This window comes from Columba livia, chromosome Z (assembly GCF_036013475.1).
Source record: "Columba livia isolate bColLiv1 breed racing homer chromosome Z, bColLiv1.pat.W.v2, whole genome shotgun sequence".
Classification (NCBI taxonomy): Eukaryota; Metazoa; Chordata; class Aves; order Columbiformes; family Columbidae; genus Columba; species Columba livia.
In genome coordinates, this window is record NC_088642.1 from 14033189 (window position 1) to 14055629 (window position 22441).

The 22441-nt window shown below is 35.0% G+C and overlaps 1 protein-coding gene across 10 annotated transcripts in view; it reads left to right on the forward strand.

Moving 5' to 3' along the window:
* FCHO2 (FCH and mu domain containing endocytic adaptor 2) overlaps positions 1 to 22441 on the forward strand; it is a 100230-nt gene that overhangs the window by 8708 nt on the left and 69081 nt on the right. For all 10 annotated transcript variants that reach the window (XM_065047293.1, XM_065047292.1, XM_065047284.1 and 7 more), the window contains exons 2-8: positions 1433 to 1524; positions 7202 to 7276; positions 8586 to 8727; positions 8826 to 8978; positions 13828 to 13932; positions 20689 to 20787; positions 21905 to 22001. In XM_065047293.1, coding sequence (XP_064903365.1) covers positions 1433 to 1524; positions 7202 to 7276; positions 8586 to 8727; positions 8826 to 8978; positions 13828 to 13932; positions 20689 to 20787; positions 21905 to 22001 — 763 coding nt within the window. The remainder of the gene's footprint in view (positions 1 to 1432; positions 1525 to 7201; positions 7277 to 8585; positions 8728 to 8825; positions 8979 to 13827; positions 13933 to 20688; positions 20788 to 21904; positions 22002 to 22441) is intronic.

Consider the following 22441-nt stretch of genomic DNA (forward strand, 5'->3'; position numbering starts at 1 on the left):
GTAATTGCACTTACACTAAACTGATCTTCATTTTGATGAGCTTTATCAGGTTACAGCTGAGTGCAACTCTAGGAACTGTGGTTTTGTGGGTGTTCTTTTCTTTTAATTTGTTTGGTTTTGTTTTTCCCAATGCTTGGAAGAAGTAAAGCAGATAATCCTGGCTGGTAATCTCTGTGTTGTGTCCGTTACAGCAGCTTGCTATATTTTTTATAAGGCTGTTTTATCTAGTGCAGTGAACACTTCACAGAAGTGGGCGTACCACCACAGCTGCTGTGAAGTTCTTCCATCTGCCCATGGCTGCTTCCACTTACTTAAGCTGGTGGATCCTTGCCTGCCTTCTCCTTGCTCCCACCTCTTCTGCTGAGCAATGCAGCTTTTTTGTCCTCATAGTCATCTGAGTCTCTGGTCTTTATTTTTCTTTGCCAGCTTTGTTTTTCAGCTGTATAATTTCCCTGATCAGGTGTACCTTATGACTGCACACATTTTTCCACAACAAAAAGGATGGAAATGTTTGGAAGGCTGTTTGACCAGATGCTCAGGCTCTTCTCACTGGAGATGTAGAGGTGTCGTTGTGAGAAGTCCAGGATTCTTCTTCCCATCCTTCTTTCCTTTCTACTCTGAACATGCATGCAGTTTTCCTGAGGGTGTACTTCTGTGTCCTTTGTAGCAGCAGCAGCATTATGGATCCGAAGCTTTTGGAAGGGAGAATGGGAATGGATAGTGTAACAGGAAAACTTGTATAGTAGCAGAGCTATTATGCCGTGCTTTGCCACGTCTTCCTTTCACTTCTATTGTTGCTTTCTCCTGTCTGGAGAAGTTCACCATGGTGCCATATTTATCAGTGTTCATGCCAGTGTCTCAGTCTTAATGGTGAGGTACACCTTACTCACTGAAAGATATTTTAAATTTTAAAACTAAAATTAAGAATAGGCAAATGGAAGCTACCTGTGAGAAGGAAGAGATTAGTGATTTTTCTTCTTCTTTTTTTTTTTTAACCATTTTACAAAAAATTGAGAAAGATACTTGGAGCATGAGGAACTGGGGAGGCAGAATATCCAGTGAATTTTAGTTTATGGAAAATAATGAAAGATACGAGAGAGTACAATAACTACATATTTAATAACATGCGAAGTGAAAGAGTATAAGACCTGGAGATAGCCAGAAAAGAAATGTCTTTGAATAAAGCCTAGAAATATGTAATAAGAGAGTTGTCATTTGAAGTCTAGTAGTAGCTGCTGAGGTGATTTTAGTTTGTTTTACATATAGGGGATTGAAGGGAACTAACAGCGATTGGTAAAAAGCTGAGGCATTAAAAATAATTCACTTCATGAAATTTCGTCACTTATTAAAATACGTAGGTTTTATACATTGTTCTGTTATTGCTTCATTGTGTTGTGTTTCATAGTTCTACTTTCTTTTTATTATTCTTTAGGGGGAAAGGAACAATGGCTTTGATGTCCTCTATCACAACATGAAACACGGACATTTGTCAACAAAAGACTTAGCGGACTTTATAAGAGAAAGGTAAGTATACATCCTCTATATAGTTTGTGGCTTTTATTTAAATTTATGCTTAACAATAACATGCAAAATATGTAAAAATCAATAAGCATTTTTAAATATCTCTTAAATCCTACCAGAATATGCAGGTTTATTCCATTCACTTAAAACTGAAAAGTGACTCTTAAGCATCAAATAATAACAGGCCTCTAATTTTTCAGCTTTGAATTAATAAAAAAAGAGTTAAAAGCTAGAAGTGTTACATTAGGTGTTCAGCAGTTTATTTAAATTAAGCCAATTTTTTGGTCATGTTTGGAAGAAAAGCAATGAAGTAGCAAAAATTATCAGTCTTACCAAGTTTTTGACCATAGATGTGCAATTAGGATATTAGCAACTGCTAGGATGATATTAAAAAAAAAAATATACTTTCTGATTAAGATGTTGAGAACCTAGGTTTGTTAAAGAAAAGGGAGTGATTTGTAGGGACAAGAAAGTAATACGCAGAAAATAACAGGGTGTCTTCTCTATGGGATGGAAGGGACAGAACTGAAATCTGCAGATGTGGCAATTTCCAAAACAGATGACCTAGAGCTGTTTTTAGTTCTTCTTTGTGAAAGATGACTGCTGCTGCTATGTTGACCATAGGAGTTTTCATTCTGGGCAAAATTAATTATACATCTGCTTCAGAGTTTTGTCTTAATTCATTTATTGTTACTGGACAACACATGGCAAAAACTTGCAAAAGACTGAGGACCTGCTTCATTCTCTTACAGTAAAAGCTATCCAAAAACCAGCCTTTGTTTTGAGAAATTTTTTCATCAAAATTTCTGTTTTAGCCTCAAATAGAACTCAAAAACTATATATTTTTTTTTAATTTCCACAAATATAACCACCACAAATTTGCAGATATTCAAATGCACTGACATTTGCGTAGTTTCAAAGTGAATTGGAGAAAATGACAAAAATCTTTCCACTAAGTAAAAAATGGATGAATTCCAGAGTCCATGTGTGATGAGCTGTCTTCTGTTGAAAGGACTATACAAACTAAGGAATCTTGCATTTCAGGAATCCCTGATTCCAGAGAACGCATTATGAAGCCAGACAGGGCTCCAGTGAAATCCTGCTTTTGTTTGAGTGGAGGGGTATTACACTGTTCATGTTTAGGGTTTGAGAAGCTTGCACTTTTAATATTGACCATTATAAATGGTTGCCTTGTGTTATCTTTGTGAGTGCCTGGATCTTTCCTTTGAAACCTGCTTTAATTCTTGGAATCGGTCGGTTTTTATAGCAGTAAGTCAGACCTAAGCTGTACATCAACTGGACACGTTTCATTTTATTCGTTTTACATCCGTTGCATTTTGATTTACCTCCATATTTAGATCAGAAGTTCCCTCACTCACTATGCTTCTTACATCATTTACATTGTATTCTTTTGGTATGCTCCATTTCATTCATATAGGTCCTAAGGTGAAAGATCCTATGCAAATGGATAAAAATAACTTGATGCTCTATCTGGTTTGGATTGTTTGCTTTGTTACAGTGACGTAAATAAAACTTGACAGTTGTTTCTACACAAAATTCCTGGTAAAAGGAATGTGACATTCTAGTTTTTTTTCACTCTATCAGCTCCTAGAAGTTGAATCTTGAATGAGATGTGCCTTTGCAATTAATAAGTAAAAATATTTGGACCTTTCTCCACATATTAAAAATCTTTCAGGTGAAATTACTGTTCATTAATTCTAGTGGTTTGTCGAGGAGGAGGCTTTGTTTTTCCCTAGTTAAACAACTTTAGTAACATTTAAGACTAAAGATTAATGACCATATAGAAATACATGAGGATCCACATGGGCACTTTATCCTTAGTGAGAGATAAAGAAATACATCTTCTCCTCTTGTGGATGGATGTGCCAAAGAGATATGTAGCCGTCTTAGAGCATTTTGGTAAAATATGTGAAAACTTTTAGTTCTCATTAACACACCAAAATTCACTAGAATCCTAGTGCTATATTTTAATCTATTTGGCAAGACTGCAATATAGTCCCTTAAGAGCCACTTGCCCTGGGATTGGAAAACATCTGTCAGTGATGCAGACCAGGAGCAGTAAGTTCAGTCTTTTCCAGTGACCTTCTCTCATCAGGATGTTAAACCTGGAATCCTGTCCATTCCATTGTGTTTCCTTCAGCTCTGCTTTATTGATGCATCTCAGTATATCAGGCTGCCGTTAAAAAAAAGCATGTGAATGCGAAACAGTCATTCATTTCCAAGTGAAGGATGCATCACTGATCAATCACAGTCTAAGCTAGCAGTAGTTTGTGGTGTATGGTTTGTAGTTTCAAAGAAATTGATGGACCTTTTTGGTAAAAATGTTTACAAGTGTCCATATCTAGGCAGTGAAGCCCTTCACTATCAGTCTGAAGTTACTGCTGGGCTGTCAGGTGATTTCCCAGGAAGTAAATATGGTTTACTAGCACACCTTTATTCACATGGGTGAAATTCTTGTTCTCAAAAGAAATTGGATTGAACAGTACTTCAACAATATTTTACAACAGTCCAGTTGTCTTGACCATATTCTATTTTACATCTTTGTTTATCACAAAAAATTTAAGAGATGTTGCACACAATTATCTTTTCCCTTCCTTTGTCCACAGAGTATAGTATGAATATTGTTTTGCTGTACTGTTTTCTGCTAGAAATACATAAGTGGATGAACAACATTTATTAGGAACGTCCTAGATCCTAGTGTTTTTATGCCCTGACTTTTATGTACCTGGTTTTCTGAACAGCTCCCTATGGAAACTAAACTTAACATACATTTGAACTTTCTTCACAGCTATTCTCACATTACTTTTGAACATAGGGCCATTTTTTTTCAGAGTAGAGACACAGGAGAGTAAAGACTGCTGGATAAGTAAGAGGAGACAGATCTGAGTTGTTGATAGTACTTCTAACAAGTTGGAGGACTTAACCTCTGTATGTGCTGTTTGACAATAGTCACCTGGTCGATCAGGATTGCTGGAGTCGCCGTATTAGCCACAGAATTTGACTTTTTTTTTTAATTTCAATTGAGAGTGATCTAAGAGAGGAAAGATGTTTGTGTGTATTTGGATGTACAGACTGCTTAGGGCACAAAGGACACATGTCTCTGAAGTCAGTCCCTGTTACTTGCGCTGATCAGAACAGGTTTTGGTTGTGAGCAGCCTAATGGGGAAAGAGTCTATTGTACCCTTCTCTGTAACCTCAGAAATAGAAATTTAAAACAAAATAAAAAAAATTGTATAGGATGTGGGAAAATGTTTTGGTTTTAATTATCGTTGGCTTAAGGATTTTTAAAAGATTTTTCTTTTGAAACTTCTGTAAGAACCTTCTGAAATTGCAAAGTTGTTTCCTCTTAAAAAAAAAGAGTTGGGAATGTGTTCATTTTTAATAATATAATGTTTATGTGCTGTATCTGCTGTTTCAAAAGATATGCCTAGAAGGAGCAGAAGCTTTCTTCTTCGGCTGTGTCCAATTAGTCAATACCAGTTCAATTTTCAATAGTGTTGTTTCACTTCTTCATTTTTGTTTTTGAGTGTTTGGTAATGGACAAGTACTAAAAGAACTGAGAAACATTTAGATCTGTGGTTCAGGAATACATAATCTAAAAGAATGAAATTTGTGGTAGGCAATCTGCTCAATGTTGGTAAAGCTTGGGTGGATCAGGTTACTTATCTGATGGAAGGTAAATATCTTTGTTCTGTTCTTGATAAAGTGTGTAGAAATGTTGTTTCTAAAGAAGTGAAAATCTAAGAAGGTTGGGCTGCCCACACTGTTTGGTTTGTTGGTTTTTCTTTAATACTGGGAAGATTTTGCAGGTGAACTCTTGTATTTGAGTGTTTTTAACACCTAAACTGTTTACATGTAAGAAACCACTGTGCTCAGGTTTTTTCTGCACCACTTGCCTGCAAGCGTCATAAACCTAATCTACTTGATCAGAATAAATTCAAAGTGCATATATTCCCATTTAACTTTTAAATTTTTAACAGATACCAACCAAAGACAGATTTTCAGATGGGTGAAAATTAATTTACTGAGGCATTCATAGCGTATTACCAGTGCATCAGACTGCTCTGGGAAGTCAGTTGACAGGAAAAATGTGGATGTAAGTGCCCAACTGGTCAGCAACAGCATCTTTCGGTTGTCAGGCTTTGTAGCTGTTGTGTGTTGATAAGATGTGGTAAACAACTCTAGGTTTGTGGAGCTTGCTCAGGTAAGTATGCGGTAAATTCCTCCAAAGAAAAGAGGTGTGGATTTTGGTCAGGAAAAAAAAAAAAAAAAAAAAAAAAAAAAAGCACAGAGCTATCAAACTAGAAAGCTTTGATAGCAGGTATTGATAATCAATCAAAATATATTGTTCATCCTGTTAACTAATGAAAAATCAGTGTCTTTTCTGGAAGTCTGTACATACGCACTTGTTGCTGTGCAGTGAACAAAAATTCCAAACCTTGGAAACTGAAACTTTTTCATATAATCAAAAATACTTAGTATGTGGAAGGATAATAAGTTATTTGACTTTTTTAGGGTGAATAACTTTGCGGTTGTTTGTGTGTGAGATTTAAAATGTAACTGAGTTATTACATTTTTACGTTTACATTTTTACTCTTCTCCAAATTGATTGTGTAGTAGCTGACCAGATAGTTACTTTCGAAGTCCAGTAGGTTTAAATACATGGCCCACTGTTTCAGGTGACAACTGCTACTTTGTTTCATATTTTCATAAGAAAACTCTTTTTTGCTTGGAAACTGTTGCTGTTAAGGACAATGAGAAACCTCTGTCTCAATGATTATAGTCATGGTGTAACTTGAGAGAGGAGTGAATTCTTCATCTACCTTCTCTCTTTTGCTCCTCAGTAAAGGAGGAAAGAAATTGCTTCAAGCTTTTGCATTTCCAAGAAAAGGCAATTATAGTATTTACTCAAATCCACGATGCTTCTAAATCTAAGTTGACACTACATATTGAATATAGATTTAGCGTGGGAAATTAAAATAGCGTGTATCTTTACCTTAGTAATAGGAGGGTGAGGAAGATGGATGGGGAAAGACATCGCAGGGAGTCACTGCTGTGATATGCTGTGTGTGACTGCTATTCCATGGCAATTGACTCGGCAGAGGTTCTAAGGAGAAAATCTATGCAGACCCTTGAATTTTGGATCCCCAAAACACAAGTTACTTGAAAACAAAACAAAAATCTGCTTATAAAAAAGACAAGACCCCATTTTATTTAGTGTGATTGCTCAATAAGCTTTCAGTTTGTTTATTTTAATGTTTTCATCACAAATGTATTTCATTTTTTTGCTCTATAAATCTCTGCTGTTTAGACAGTGCTAGGCAGGTGATTGTTATGTCACTTTGTTGTGACTGTTACTAAAGAATGTTAGAGGCAGAGAGGAACAGCAGAGTGTAAGAAGAATCATCTTTTTCAAGCCTTGAGTCCTTAGGGTTTCTTGTTTCTGTTCCCAGTAACATTCTGTTACAGGCTTCTTAGATACATATATATATTTTAAATATACTGTGATTTTTTTAATAAAGTTTTTGAGGAATCATTAAAATGGAGTCATTTTCAGCTAAATTAAAAACCCTCTGTTTTGCACCTTTAGAATGCATATTCATCTGTCTTCAAATATCTTCCAAATTTTAATTATGCTTTCGATGGGTTTCTTTGACAGGGCTACAATAGAGGAGGCATATTCAAGGTCAATGACAAAACTAGCCAAATCAGCAAGCAATTACACACAACTTGGGTAAGTGTGCATGAGAGAAATAATTCACTGCATACGTGTTAAGATTCAAGTTTGATTCTGAATATTTTATTGGTGATGTTGATGGTAACGTAACTATGACAAAGCAAAAGACAGTACTGTTCTTTATTCATATTTTGAGAAACAAAGCAAAACCACTGAGGAACTGCCTGTTCCTCTGTGTTTAAGGTTGAGTTATTTTCAGACATAACAAAGAATGTGACTTTCTATTCTGTGCTCCCAAGCCTATGGTTTTTATTCTGAAGAGAGAACATATGGTCCACAAATGTGGCAGTAAATTTATCTATTTCTATTATTTCTGCTTTCTGGAGTGTTATCTGTATCCTCAGAGATGTCAGGAATGAGACTTTCTAATAGATTTATTCTATAGTTTAATTTACATTTTATAGATGGGGTATGTTTTTAAAAACTGGAATGATTGGATATTTTTCATTAGAAAGATTATGCTAACAACTCAGACTTCTTAGGTGAGGATAGATTTTTTTTTATTATTTGTAGTAATCACAGCAAGAAATGGGGGGAGTTTTCATCAGTGGTTACCAGTTGTTGCTGCTCTCCAAATGTTCTGTAGCAGCATATTAGTATGAACAGCAGTGCTTTAAAGGCTATGTATAGTTTTGATGTTTTTCAGCAGCATTAACCAGAAAACTGAGGTAGAAGCCTATCTCTAGAAAAGCTGGAGAAGTCTGCCCAGTAGAGAAATCTGAATCAGAGCAATGACCTGTCCCCCACCTTCCTTTGCCATCTGGTTAATCTCTTTTAATCAGTAAATCCCTTTTAGTGGCAGACCATCTTTACCAGTGTTGTTTGTTGTGTTTGGTTTTTTTGTTTGTTTTGTTTTGTTTCCCTGCATCTTCTGGCTCTTATAAGACAAGTAAAAACTTAAATATCTAAGTAATTTCTGATTTGTTTGAACTATTCAAGTATACATGTAAAAATACTTCTAAATGTTAAGTTTTGAGCTGTTCTTGCATCATCTTTGTGAATATTGCTTGTCATTATTGTTTGCTTATGATAGAGATGATTAAGTGATTTTTGCTATGTTTTACTCATTAGAGTCAATACAAGTAGCACATAAACATGTAAAAATTAATAGATAGGCTTCCAAGTAAATTTGAAACATATTTCATACAAATTTATAGCAGTTGTCGGGGGTTTTTTGTTTCAGTTTTAGGAATGGAACTGAACTTCTGTAAACTTTTAAATTATACTTTAGCACTATTAAAAAAAATATTGACAACTGAAAGGAAAAAATCCAGATGAACATTACGTATTGTCTTCCTCAATCTAGGACATTTGCACCAGTTTGGGATGTTTTCAAAACCTCAACAGAGAAACTAGCAAGCTGTCACTTGGATCTTGTGCGAAGATTACAAGAGCTAATAAAAGAAGTTCACAAGTATGGAGATGAACAAATCAAAGCTTATAAGAAGGTTATTAATTTTTTTCTTACACATTTTCAATGACTTCTTAACATCTGTTGTTCAAAAATAAAATGGTTTGTTTTTGACAACTATGTGATATTTGGCAGACTAAAGAAGATGTTTCAGGAACATTGGAAGCAGTGCAAAATATTCAAAGTATCACTCAGGCCTTACAGAAATCAAAGGAAAATTACAATGCAAAGTGTGTTGAACAGGAACGTTTGAAAAAGGAAGGAGCAACACAGAGAGAAGTTGATAAGGTAATTATGTGTCTTTAATTCATCCTGTTCTCAATCAGTAAAACATTAACATTGTATTAGTAAGTGAAATGCTCAGAAAGGATTAGAAGTATTTAAAAGTAGTAGTTGTGACTATTTCATAATGTGCATGATAATTTGAATAACTGATTATATTTTTACAGTTACTTCCTTGTCTGTTCTATCTGCACTGCAGTTCTAATTCTTTATTTTGTAAATACCTGCATCATATGATAACATTGTTTAGTGCTTTTACAGAAATTAGATATTACTGTTTCAGCTTCTATTATGTTTTGGATAATTTCCTTAGGTAAATATGCAAACACTCTATGCCCTTGTTATAGATTTAAGTGGTAGGAGGTTTTGTGTAGTCCTTTCAATGAGATAAAGTAGCTAATTACATGAGTATTTGAAGTCTGTTCCATTGTGAAGAAAACCAAGTTGACATTACTTTCAGCACTAACTTAAACAGCTTCCAGTTTCACAGACCAAAAGTCCAAGGGATTGAGTGTCTTAGTGTTGTATTTAGTACTGCCCCTGGGTCTTGAGGGAGTTTGATCCAGTCACAGAATCACAATATGGATGAGGTTGGAGTGGACCGCCTGCTGTTCAAGCAGGGCCACCTTGAACCAGTTGCCTTGGACCACATCCAGACAGCTTTTGGATGTCTCCAAGGATGGAGGCTCCTCCAGCTCCTTGGACAGCTTGTTCCATTGCTCAGTCGCCCTCAGAGGAAAAAAAAAAAAGTGTTTCCTGATGTTCAGAGGGAACCTTCTGTGTTTCAGTCTGTGCCCGTTGATGGCCATTGTTCGTGTTGCTGGGCACCACTGGCAACAGCCTGACTCTGACTTCTTTGCACTTCAAGTGTTTGCATACATTGAAGATCTGCCTGAGCCTTCTCCAGGCTGAACTGTCCCAGCTCTCTCAGCCTTTCCTTGTGAGAGAGATGCTCCAGACCTTCATCATCTTTTTGGCCCCTTACTGGACTCGCTCTGGACAACCCAGAAGTGGATCCAGTACTCCCAGTGTGACCTCAACAGTGCTGATTAGAGGGGAAGGATCATCTCCCTTGATCTGCTGGTGTCAGTGTAACTTTTTCCTGTTTTCAGAAAACTAAGTAGTAGAGGAAAGAGGTCATATTTTCCTGTCTCTAAATATGTCTTCTCTTTTTAAATCTTGATACCTCTGCCTATTTCCATTTCGATTCCCTGATATATGTAAGACTCTTTTTCTCATTAGAACAGTTGTAGTGCCTTTTGTACTCCTATCTTGATGGAGCAGATAGAGTTGGTTATTGTCTTTTCACTGATGACAGAAGTGATGCTGTTGACCATGTTCTGATTGGTTTATCTTTGGTATAAATCTAGCATTTTTTTCCTAGCTTCTGTCTGAAATGACAGTCTGCTTTGGATTCTAGAGATGAATCAGAAAAATGTGGGTTGGGAAATGTTTTCCTGTCCGTCTATTCAAAGTATGATTTTTCTGAATTCTTGTAAATAGATTTAAACTCTTCAGTAGGAAAAGTTGACTTGATGGAAGGCTTGTTTTTAAGAGGCAACATTGTCCTTGTTCAGTTGGAAACAAAAAAGATGTTCAGTCTGACTGATTTCTGTGTGAGAAGGGAGAAAGAGGAAACACTATAGGATGAAGGCCATTTTTTACTGTTTTATGCATTTTCTCTAGATACTTCTGTTTGAACAACTAGGCCATAGTTGCATGCTCAGCAAGTACTTAAAAAATTTCTAGGAGGAGCAGGTAACTGTGACTCTTACATCTCTTCAGTCATGTCTTCATTCAAATTTACACTTGTAATTTCAGAAACATGGGGACAACTATTGTATTCATTTATTTTCCCATTGTCAGAGAATAGGCTTGTTACTTTTAGCACACAAAATGAATTTTCTGTCAAAGTTGCAGAATAACTACTTTTGTCAGAAAGCAGAGTATCTACACCAATACGCTAAGAGCTTATCACAAAGCCAAATATTTGCAGAAATACTTTATGGAACAATCTGAGGAGGTATTTGAGACCCTGCCGTTTTTATTGCAGCTGGATGTTGGTGTTAACTTGTGTAGTAATTTCCTGTTGTTCTCTGGCATGTGGACTTCTCTATTTGTAGTGACTTGACAAAAAATCTTGACTTATCTCTATTATTTTACTAACTGTAAATTGACTAAATAGAATTCTATCAATTGCTGCACCTGAGAATAAATGCATCCTGTTTTCAGAAGAGATTGCTAGTTAATCATACAACGTTCCCTTGTTTTTGTCGTTTTGTCTGTCATGCTGAGCAGGTGTTTTTTGTAGATGCTCATCAGCACATAACACTCATGATTCTGCTCATCATTAAACATGATAACAAGAGATAGTGAATGTTTTGGTTTTGCCAAAATCTCATGCAAATGGAGATTATATAATGCTTTATGAAAAACCTTATTTTTTAAATCTTTTAACTTGGTCTTTCCTTCCTTTTCAATGATTATGTTTGGAATAATTTTATTGCAAAGCAGTCTTAATTATTTTTAAAACCAAGTGTTAAAAGAGCACCTTGCAGTTTCACAGTAGTAAATGGCATTTGGGAAACAAGATAGGACTATTTTCTTTTTGGTAATTTCCATATGTGAATATGTAAGAGTGAGAATCATAGAGTAAAACTCAGGACAAATAACTGATGGGTTTGATAAAACCTGTCATGTTCTCCTTTTAATGCCTGAAGGATCCATATTCTTCATACAGTAAAGTATGTTCAGGCTTTGTTATGCTGGGTTTAGAACACTACGCAACTAAAATCTGCAAAAGTTTTAATTGCAACTGGAAAAATGGAACTGTAACCTTGGTTCCTCTTCCTTTGAAGTCGCAACTGATGTTTCCTCAAGTGAAAAAGTGCTAACACTGTATTGTTACTCATGATTTTCAGTTATTTTTCTCTTGTAAATTGTGGAATATGACTCTCTCTTTCCAGAGGGCATCTGTCGTGTTTTAACCCAAATTATCAATATAACCACAATACCTTGCTCACTCACTTTCCCTGCCACCCACCCCCAGATAGGAGAGAGAATCAAAAGGGAAGAGATAAATTTGTGGATTGAGATAAACACAGTTTAATAAAATAACAATATTAATAGAATATAATGGAAAATAGAATATGAAATAAAAGATACTCAATGCAATTCCTCACAAACTGCCTGCACTGAGCAGCCTGTCCCAAGAAGAGAGAGCTTCCAGGTCCTGGACAGCTGGTCTTGGGGAGAGAAGAGAGAAAAAAGAAGAAAAAGCAGAAAGGCCCAGAGGCCAACATCAAAATGGCAGAATGGCAAAAGACTGAACTAAAAGAACTCCCAAATGTAATTCCACAAAAACGGACCAGAAACCAGAACAGGTCTCCATCTCCCTCACTGGCAAATCCAATTGTCCTTAAATACAAAGCATGATGCTAATGGCATGGAATATTCTCACTGATCCCCCTGAATGTGAGTCAAGCTCTGCCCCATCCCTGCCCCCTTCCTCGCTCCTCACACCTGTGGGCAGAGAGCTCAGAATAGGCTCCCAGACAACAACTAAGATACTAGTAAGCTCTTATGTTCTCTTTGTTCCAACTCAAAGACACTGGAAAGGTATTGAAGAAAAAGATCAACTCTGTCCCAGGGTGTTGTGTTCTTGTTCTCAAACTAAATCCAAACAACGACTGTGCTAGGTAAGAAAAAGGAAGTTTTTAACTGCATGAAGAAAATTAATTCACTTTCAGTCAAACCAGCACAGCACTTCTACATTAATTCGCTTGAAAGTTATAGATAGTGGTCAGCTTTACAAGTCATTGCAAGTGAGAAATAGTTTCTGTTTTTACTGTGGGACAGATGTAATTAATTTGAAAAAGGGGAGGAGAGCTATTCATAGCTAGAACAAATAGTAAATACACAGCTGTCTTCACTGATGTCATTAACAATTCCGGAATACTTTGGAGTTACAATGGATGGAAAATTTCAGTGAGATAAAATAGGCATGTTGAACAATGAAGCTAGAAAAAAAGCTGGTGTTCAAGACAATTTTTTTTTCATTGGCTTTTAATTTGGAAATAGCAAGAATATCGAAGGTTTGAAAAAAATCCATCTTGTGTGTCATGCTGTAAACTTTGGAAATAACTTTCTCTGCCACAAAAAAATCACTTCATTCACTTTTAATCTTCATGTAATACTGGCATTCTACTGTATTTTGTTTTGTCTTTTAAGAAGATTAAATCCCCAGAAAAATATTATTTTGGTTTATGAACAACAAAAAAAAAAATTAAAAATAAAAAAATACTGTTATAAACAAGCTACATAAATCTGCCCATCAGTATGTTCTGTACTTACTTTCAAATATGTCTTAATCTTAAAATTTACATTGGTGTAATGCCTGTATTTCTGAATTTCTTCCTTCATTTCTAACAGAGCACTCTTTTTTTTCTTTTTTACTATTGACTCTCAGAATTTCACAAATAACTGTTCTGTATTTCAGCTCTGATTTCTTCCTGTTTTTCTGTTGCAGATCTAAATATTTGACAAAGGCTGATTAGTTAACTTTAGATCAATACAGATTTTATTTAAAAATAAGTGTATTATAAATCAGTCATTGCTGATAAGTGGAAGGAATTTAAATGAGGTGATTGTTTTGTTGCTTTTTAATGTGGTGTATGTATAGGTTTCAGTGGAAATCTCTAATGACTTGAATATGAGTTATTTCGTGGGGAAAATTTGTTTTGACACTTCACTGTTTTAATATGCTCCTGAATTTTTTTAATAGTGACTTTAAAAACCTTGCATCAGATTGTATGTGTGACATTTGACACTTTTATTTTTTTGTACTGATCTACAGGCAGCAGTTAAAACAAAGAAAGCTACGGATACCTATAAACTATATGTGGAGAAATATGCTGCTTTTAAAACTGATTTTGAACAGAAAATGACAGAAACTGCACAGGTAAGGCTTATAGTAAATGAGTTACCTTTAAAATAGATTAATAAGTGTTATTTCATCTTTGAAGACATCTGTAACCAAAGCTTTTGAAAAATTATTTCAACATAGAATGATCTTCTGTGGAAACTGATATGAATGATAATGTCAGAAGTAATATGTTTGAGGTGCAAACACTGCCCACTTATTTTGTGATGGCGCTGTCCTTGAATGACACAGTTGAACACTGTCACTCTAGAAAGACTCTTAGAATAAAATTTTAGGAAGAAAACAAAATGAACTTCTGGAAGTATTGCAGATGCATTGTGATAATGTGAGAATTCTTGTGAATTGCTGTACATTCAGAACTCATTCATAGGAGTTTTAATACTGGGATCTATCGTGGTTCTTTCATTATAATTCCAGCAAAATAGTTACACCTTGTTAAAGTGTATTCCCAGGGTTTACCTGAGGTTTTGAAAAGTCCTTACATCTGTTCAAGTTTGTGTTGTTGGGTTTTTTTAGAAGACTTTTAATCTGTATTCCAGAGGATACCCAGTTCTCTGTATGATTGCATATGCTGCTGCTTGTTACATTTTAAGGTTTCTCTTTCAGATCTATTGATAACAGGCCCTTTTCCATTGCCCCAGATTTCAAAAATCAAACTTCATCAATTCTGCTTTTAGTGGTAATAGTTGATGACTGGTTGGCATACATATTTGTATATGTTTCTTGCTTTAGTAAAACTTTTACAAGATGGGAATTGTACTTTTGTTGAAAATTCCTTCCTCTCTTCATTAGTTTAGAAGATTAATTATTGGGCATAGATGCAGATATTAGGAAGATACTGTCATATTTGTGTTTTTAACATACAAGTGGGAAAGTGCTAGGGTTTTCCTTAGCCTCTTGGTAATATGGATTTCACAGCACGGGGATTGTGTAAACTGATATGTTAGAAGCTTGCCTCTCCTAAACTGTAAACTGCGTTCCTACTTTGAGAACTTCATTAGAATTTGATCTAGTTCATCTCCAAATAGATATTCAACACAGCTATTAGAGAAAGGTTACCACATGTATCACATACCAGAACTCTTCCACCCCCCTGTTCAGACATTTGCAATGAAGTGCCCAGGCATGCTACTGCAAAATTCGTCTTTAACATGACTGTTACATTACGAGTCTTGACAGCTTTTCCTTGAAGACTTTGCAGAAGGCATCTTTTTGTGCAGTATCCTGGCCAAGTTCTGGTTGAGGGAGCTGCAGTCCTTATGCTTTTCAGTTTGAGTTATGTACATTATTTTTCCTCTTTAAAAAAAAAAAAATTACTTTTAAATGCCTCTTTTTCCATTGTAGGGTGTGAAGCAGTGATGATTGCAGTTACTCAGTGGTATAAAAAGGCTTTATTAAAAAATAAAAGTTCAACGAGAGAAAGTATGGGTACCATGGTCTAGGTTGTAAGACCTGTGGTACTTCTCTCTTATTTCTGATGTGCGAAGATGTGTTTTCAAGACATGTTTTAAGACAGTATTGCTGTCAAAGTAGCAGCTGTCCTGTTTCCATGCTTCTTCCTTTGTCAAGTGTTTGTGCAAGGAACTGTCTTGTAGAACTAATTCTGCTAAAACTAATGTATGAAAGAAGGTTGAGTTTAACCCAGAAGAGACCTGCAGTCTGATTTATTAAGAGATCACACAAGTATTTGTGCTGGCACAAAGACAGAGGCAATGTGGTACCAAGGGTAGATAATTGCATCTTTAAGCTAGTTTTATGTGACACTGGCCTGAACTCACTTGTGTATGTGGTCCACCTTACATATTTGTGTCTGTTGCCTTAGCGTTGTGTGTGTCTACTGTAAGTTAAAATATTTGTATATCAGTTATCTCTAGGCAACTTGATTTGCATTAGGACTGGCATGTGTGGTTACTATCACTTGAGAATTTGGGGAATAGGCAACCTTTTTAAATTTAACTACTATGTATCTTAAAACAATTTTGGAAACAAGTATAATACAATAGCAAGAAAGAATCATTGAAGTGTGACATTCCTCCTGGAGAATTTTCAGAAATAAGTATAGGCGGAATGAAACTGACGTGAACACCTACTCCTGCTACCACAAATGATAACTTTTTTGTAGTGTTCCTGTTAATTCAACTGTTGTATTTTCTGCATAAGCATTCCAGTAACTCCACGATTTTGTTTTCCTACAAAGAAATCAAGTAATTCCAGAAAAAATACTGATCTTTTCCATTTATTTGTCTTAACTCATATACAAGTGCAACTCATTTGGATCAAGAAGTTTCTGCCCTGATTTTTATTTACCTTGCTGTGGAAGGTACTGAACCCCCACTGAAATAGATCCTGTTAATGCTTCTGATCCACTGCAGAGCAAGTTCAGCCAGGTTGCATTAAATCTTGGTCTCACTGCTGTTGATTTGTTACCTTAGAACAGGGGTTTCAAACTCATTTTCACCAGGGGCCACATCAGACTTGCAGTTGCCTTCAGAAGGCTGAATGTTTAGGCCAGTCCTAAAATTACATTTATATTGTCCTGCTTTAAAAGGTCTCTGTAACCTGAATAGGTTTAAGTCTTGCATTTTCGAATGCTGGAGTTGGTTTTAATTAGCAAGAGCATATATTTGTAATAATCTACTAGATATGAAACTGGTTTTGAGAGGAACAGGAAAGTAAAAGGCTTACAGAATGGAATCAGAAATGGCTTCTTTCCACTCCATCACAACTCAATAGCACTAGTTTTACCAGTTTCATTAGCACTAGTGGAAACTCAATAGTTTCCACTCAATAATGGCATTTAAATATTAACTAAAAAGGGATAAAACATTCAGGTACTCTTATGCAGCCTTTAGCTTTTCCAATACTTCTCTCCTCTCTGACCCTCCTCATCTTCCAGAATGTTACACATGAACACATCTTCTAGTCAGAAATACTGTAGAAATACAGCATACTACTCCTTCACACCTCACTTGGGCAACTTGAGATATTCCTGTTAGCACAAGCAGAAGAGGGAAATGCTGGCATCACGTAATAACACAATATACAGCTGTTAAAATTATAAATACCTCAGAGAAAAACAAACAGAACAAAGTTATTTTAAAAACTGTGTTGTGCTCTCTTCTGCAAGGCCCATTTGTTCTGTGCACAGAGAAATCCCAAAAGGTGTTTTCTCTAACCATAACTTCATTGCAATGACAACCCAGTAGTGCAGGGGTGTCAAACTCATTCCAGCTCCGCTCTCCTGCTCCTGCAGCGCGATGTGCACACCCGCACAGGGGTGGGAACAAAGTGCCGGGCTGGATGTTTGACACCTGTGCCTTACAAGAAAGAGATGGTGTTTATAGCAGTTGACTTATTGCTCTCTGAAACAATAAGAAAAAAATAACTATGACTTTAGTAAGCTGGCCTGGTTAAATTGCAGTGTAAACTTGTCTCCAGTGAGCAATGAAGACGTGAGTAATTAAAAGGAGTTATTGTCTAGAACTGACAGAAGATAAACATGAAGAGTATTTGAAATAGATTTTATTGCCAGTGAATTTGTGAAGAAAAATGTAGAGGCTTTCAGCAAGCAGATTAGTTGGGCTTTTCGTCATGTACTAAAAAAAAAAATAAAGATCCATTTGAACAGCCAGTGACAACAAAGGATGAGAAACTAATTATAACACCTTATTGTGTATATAGAGACAGAATATGAAGGTGCTATTTCTTCAGCTTTCTTATCGTGTTGTTAGGTAGGTATTGGATATTTAAACCAGGCTGAGATATGTAGAGAGAGAGAACAAATCATTTTACAAATCATTTATCAGATGTTACAGCTGGGAGAAAAACTCATAGCACTTTTGGGCTGCTTTGAGTTTTGTTTGTTTGTTTGGGGTAAGGGGGAGGCAGGCACAGTTAGAATCACTTTGATTTGGGTTGGGTTTTTCCCCAATACAAAAATGGTGCAAAGTTACCTCTCACTACAAACCACAGTAATCTGAATTTAATTCCTTAACTGCAACAGCCCTTTTACTTAAAATTCAAATTTTCATTTGACATGATAATGGACACTTGGAAACTTTCTGTTTCTGTCCACATTGGAAATGAAAATTGCCCTTCTGCTAGTATAAGTCACATCTATGGAAGTTGCTTTAAGAATAATGATGTAGCTGCGCCTACAGTTTAGTTGCCGGGGGCTACTTTTAAGATTATTTGATAGGAAAAATAACAACACTTTTGAATGTACACAAGCCCACTTCTATATGAAGCACAGCCTAGATTATCTTGACTTACAGCACATTTTACTTGAAATACACTAGTTCTGGAAAAAAAAGTGTGAGCATTCTCAGCTGTTTCAGTGCAAAGTCAGTTGGCTTAGCTTAAATTTGTCTTATACTGTTCACATAGTACTTTTCTGAGGACAAACATCTTGAATTGCTGTGACATTATACTAGGTAATCATGCAGTAATGTCCTCACTTAGCTATCCTCTCTTCTTAAACTGATCTTGTTGCATAGATTTTATGTATTTTTTCTTTTTTTTGTTATTTACTATCTTACCTGAAGTTATCAAAATGAAGGGACTCATGATATATTATTTGGGAGGTTAAATTTTGAAACATATTATCTTCCTAATCTTGAACTGCTAGTTATGGGTTTTGCTGCGATAAACATGGAAGGTTTTATTGTGATTAAAGAAGTAGGAAAATATAGTTAACTGTTGTTTAGAAATCAGATTTGACAGAAATTCCCCACGTTGGAAGTTTTTTCTGAGTAAAGTTATAGTTGTATTGTGCTATTGCTATGCAGTTGCTAAGAAAACATGATGTCTTATTTGCCAGATTTTCCATCTTACAAACCTTTTTAAAAAATCACATAGCACAGTCAATTCTTGGAATGGATCAAATAGCTGAAAGTGCTAAATTATTCTCCAAATGTCTTTTGTCTTATTTAGAACTGAGTAGAGTTGAGTTTGAAGGATTTTGTTCTTGAGCAGTCTGCATATAAATAAAGTTCAAAAATGAGTAATAACTCATTTTTAAAATATGCTGTAAAACTTGCAGGAAAGCACAGACTTAAGAAAAGGAATAATCCTTACTTATAATGTGTATACTGAGTTGGGCAGCTAAAGATCCTTTTGATGATTTTTCATTTGTACTGTAGGTTAAAACACTAAGTGACTCACATTTGTTGGGTCATTAATGCTACAGATTCATTTTCATACATGTTTTTAAAATGGGCTGCTCTTTCAAAAGTGAAACTAAACAGTTTGGTTAATGATTATGTTTGCAATATGGATAATGTGGTTGTATTATGGTACCTAGCTTTATACTTTGATCACAACCTCTTTTTATTATCTGTTGTACAAGGTGAAGATGGCTCTACTTCAAAGACTTTTTATACTTTAAATCAAAGTATAAAACAATAAGCAAGAAATAAGGAAACAATTGGGGTGGGGGATGCTTTCCACTAACAAAAGAGACAAAAAAGCTCCAAAGGGCCAAGTGTTTTGATACACATTGTAAAGAGTTTATAGGAGACTAGTACCTATGTTTTGCAGAGTTTTGTGGGGAGCTCAAATCAAACAGGAAGGAAACATCATTGGCATAATCTCTGAAGTTGATTTTGTTAAAATTAGGTAGTGGAAAAAGGCACACGTTGGAAGGTAGCATTTTGTACATGTATCTGATAGTAACTGAGAGCAGATATAGATATGGACCCATAGATAGTTTTGAAAGCAAAATAATATTGTTTATGTAATAAGGTAATCCATAAGAAGTAACATAATAAAGTAGGCTGCAAAGGATGACCATATCCTCTATAATTAAGAGGAAGGCTGCTGGAGAAAAGAAAAAATCATCTGCTTGATTCATGGCTAGGGAGGTATGTGAGTAGGGGAAAAGAGCGACTGAGAGTTTAGAAGTTAAGAGATATTTGACTTGTCTGTATGGAGTTGTGTTTGTGAGTCAGAGTAGCAAGAGGTGTTAAGTGTGGAGAGATGGTCTTCAGAGAACTCTCTACATATTGGAGAGAGGATTAAGTGATACTCCAAAGTTTGAACTCACTTGAAATGGCAGTTACAGAAATAGGAAGAGAACTAGGAGAGAGCAGGAGTAAAGGTTTGAAGGCAATTATGGTTGGCTGTTGGAGGGGGTGAGGACACTTTTAGTTCTGATCTTTGGCTAGGAAGGGGTCATTGAAAACATTGCAAGTTATTTTAAAATGGCTGCCAGCTGGAGGTCTTGTCAAAATGGAAAAAACTGCAAAGATTATACATGGTGAGTTTAAAGATCAAACAAATGAATCATATTTAAAGCAAAAAAGGGTATAGATTTACCTAGAAAACAAGAAAGCATGTGTCTGTTGTGAGCAGGAGAAGGTGCTAAGAAGGAAGTGCAAAACAGATCCAGAAATAAGATTTCTGGGTTTAGATGAAAAGAGAAGACTCTTCAGTAATGGAGAATAAAGTTGTTGTTGTTGTTTTTGTTTGTTCTTTTGTTTTAAACCCTCTAACTATATTTTCTTTTGGTAGAAATAGGTCAGATATTCTGAAAAATCAAGGTAGATAAAAATGTAAAGAGTGAGTAAAAAATGGATAATGCTTCTAAAAGGAAATACTATATTTTAAAATAGCTATTTCATAGCTTTTTTTCTTGAACATGGTAATTACAATGGTCATGATCTGAAAAATATAGTTGTGTGGCTTTCCCATTTAGTGAATTTAATTATTAAAATATAACGTTTAGTATTTGAAGAAATATTTTCATTATGGTTTATTGCTTGTATTTGTTTACAGAAATTTCAAGACATTGAAGAAACACACCTTCTTCGTATGAAAGAAATTATAGAATCATTTTCAAATACCATAAAAGAAATTCATTCGCAAATAGGAGAGGTAATTTTTTATATTCTTATAGCTAGCATAATACAAGTAAACAATTTTTTTTTAATCTATTAAATGGAACATTTCTTACTGTGTTTCTGGTAATTACAGAATCACATCTTTCAAATTATGGTTAAGTCAACATAAGCTCAAATTTTTATGGCTTCTTGTTGCATTTTTACGTTCAGTATCACAGATTTTACAAAGCTTCAATAAATTTTTTCTTAATAGAAAGCAGTGTTTTCACGATTTGCAGAATTTTTAGCGTATTTAGAATTTATGTTCTTAGATATTAAATTAGCACTCATTTAACATGTTATTGGGATACTTGTAGTTTTCTTTGACTAAAATTCAAAATTATATTGCTCTGAAAATTTCCAAATTTTTGATACACTTTGGATCTCCATAATAGAAGCTTATATAGTATAATTTCTTTAGATGTAAGTTGGTTTAATTAATAATCCTTATGAGTAGTCCTTAGTTTTTAGATGTTTTGAAGTTTAGTTTTATTAGTGTACACTTGATTTGAATTGCTGTTTTCCTCAGTTTTGAGGTTTTCTGCTAATGGATGATGGTTACAAAAGTAATGCTATTTATTTCTAAAGTTTATACGTACTGCCTTCTTGGAAAAACTTGTTACTAACAGCATGTGGTTGTTCCTTTATCGAATCAAAAACATCACAACAGTAATGCTTTTACTCAAGCAGGTGGGCACTGTGATAATGCAGTAGTAGCAGTTCACACCCTTAACTGGTGCTGACTTAAGAGTCTGCTTGTTTTCCTGACATGCTAGTGGGGCATGTTGCTGATAAATTCATAAAGTGATATATACACAAGTTGTTTTGATGGAAGAAATGGAAGCAAATCCTAAACTGACCATCAAACTGTATTCTTTCATTCTTTGTATCTGTATTGTACAGACACTTGCTGTTACTAAAGCAAAGAAGGTATAATATTTCCTTGATAAAATGCCTGTTGATTTTTGGAAGCCCTGTAATACATTTTAGAGGGAAGTACTTTGAACTTTAACTATAGACAAAACCACTTTTTAAAGTTAATTACATTATTTTGATTACTGGTTTTTAAATTCCTTTTGTGTGTGGTATGGTGTTTTGTTTTTTATTTGAAGGTGCATGAAGAGTTCATTAATAATATGACAAATACTACAGTTGAGAGTTTAATACAGAAATTTGCTGAGTCAAAAGGAACTGGCAAGGAAAGACCCGGTAAGAGATTAAAAATAAGAGTAGGAAATGTTAACTTTAAAACTGTAGATTTCCACTCCTAATAAAAGGTCAAAAGCCTGTTTGTTAATGTGTTATGTTTTTAATGTACTTGCAATTTCAAATTCTGAGAATTTGTTAGTTTTGGTGTTAATGATTCATAGAAATGGATGAATGCACATTTTTTATGTATGTGTAGTATTTGTGTTCTAAAGCATGGCAATTTGTAACTCTGAGTCCCTCTATGTAGACCTTCATGTGAAATCTCCTTACACAAACTATGCATTATCTGCTCTGTGTTTCTGCTTAAATTGTATGTCAAAACCTTATTTAATATAAATTCATTGATACATTCAGAACAAATGTGTCTATAAACTTGCTTATTGAACTGTTGGAACAGTTGCATCAGTTTATTCTATTAGCTTACAAAATTATGCATTTTA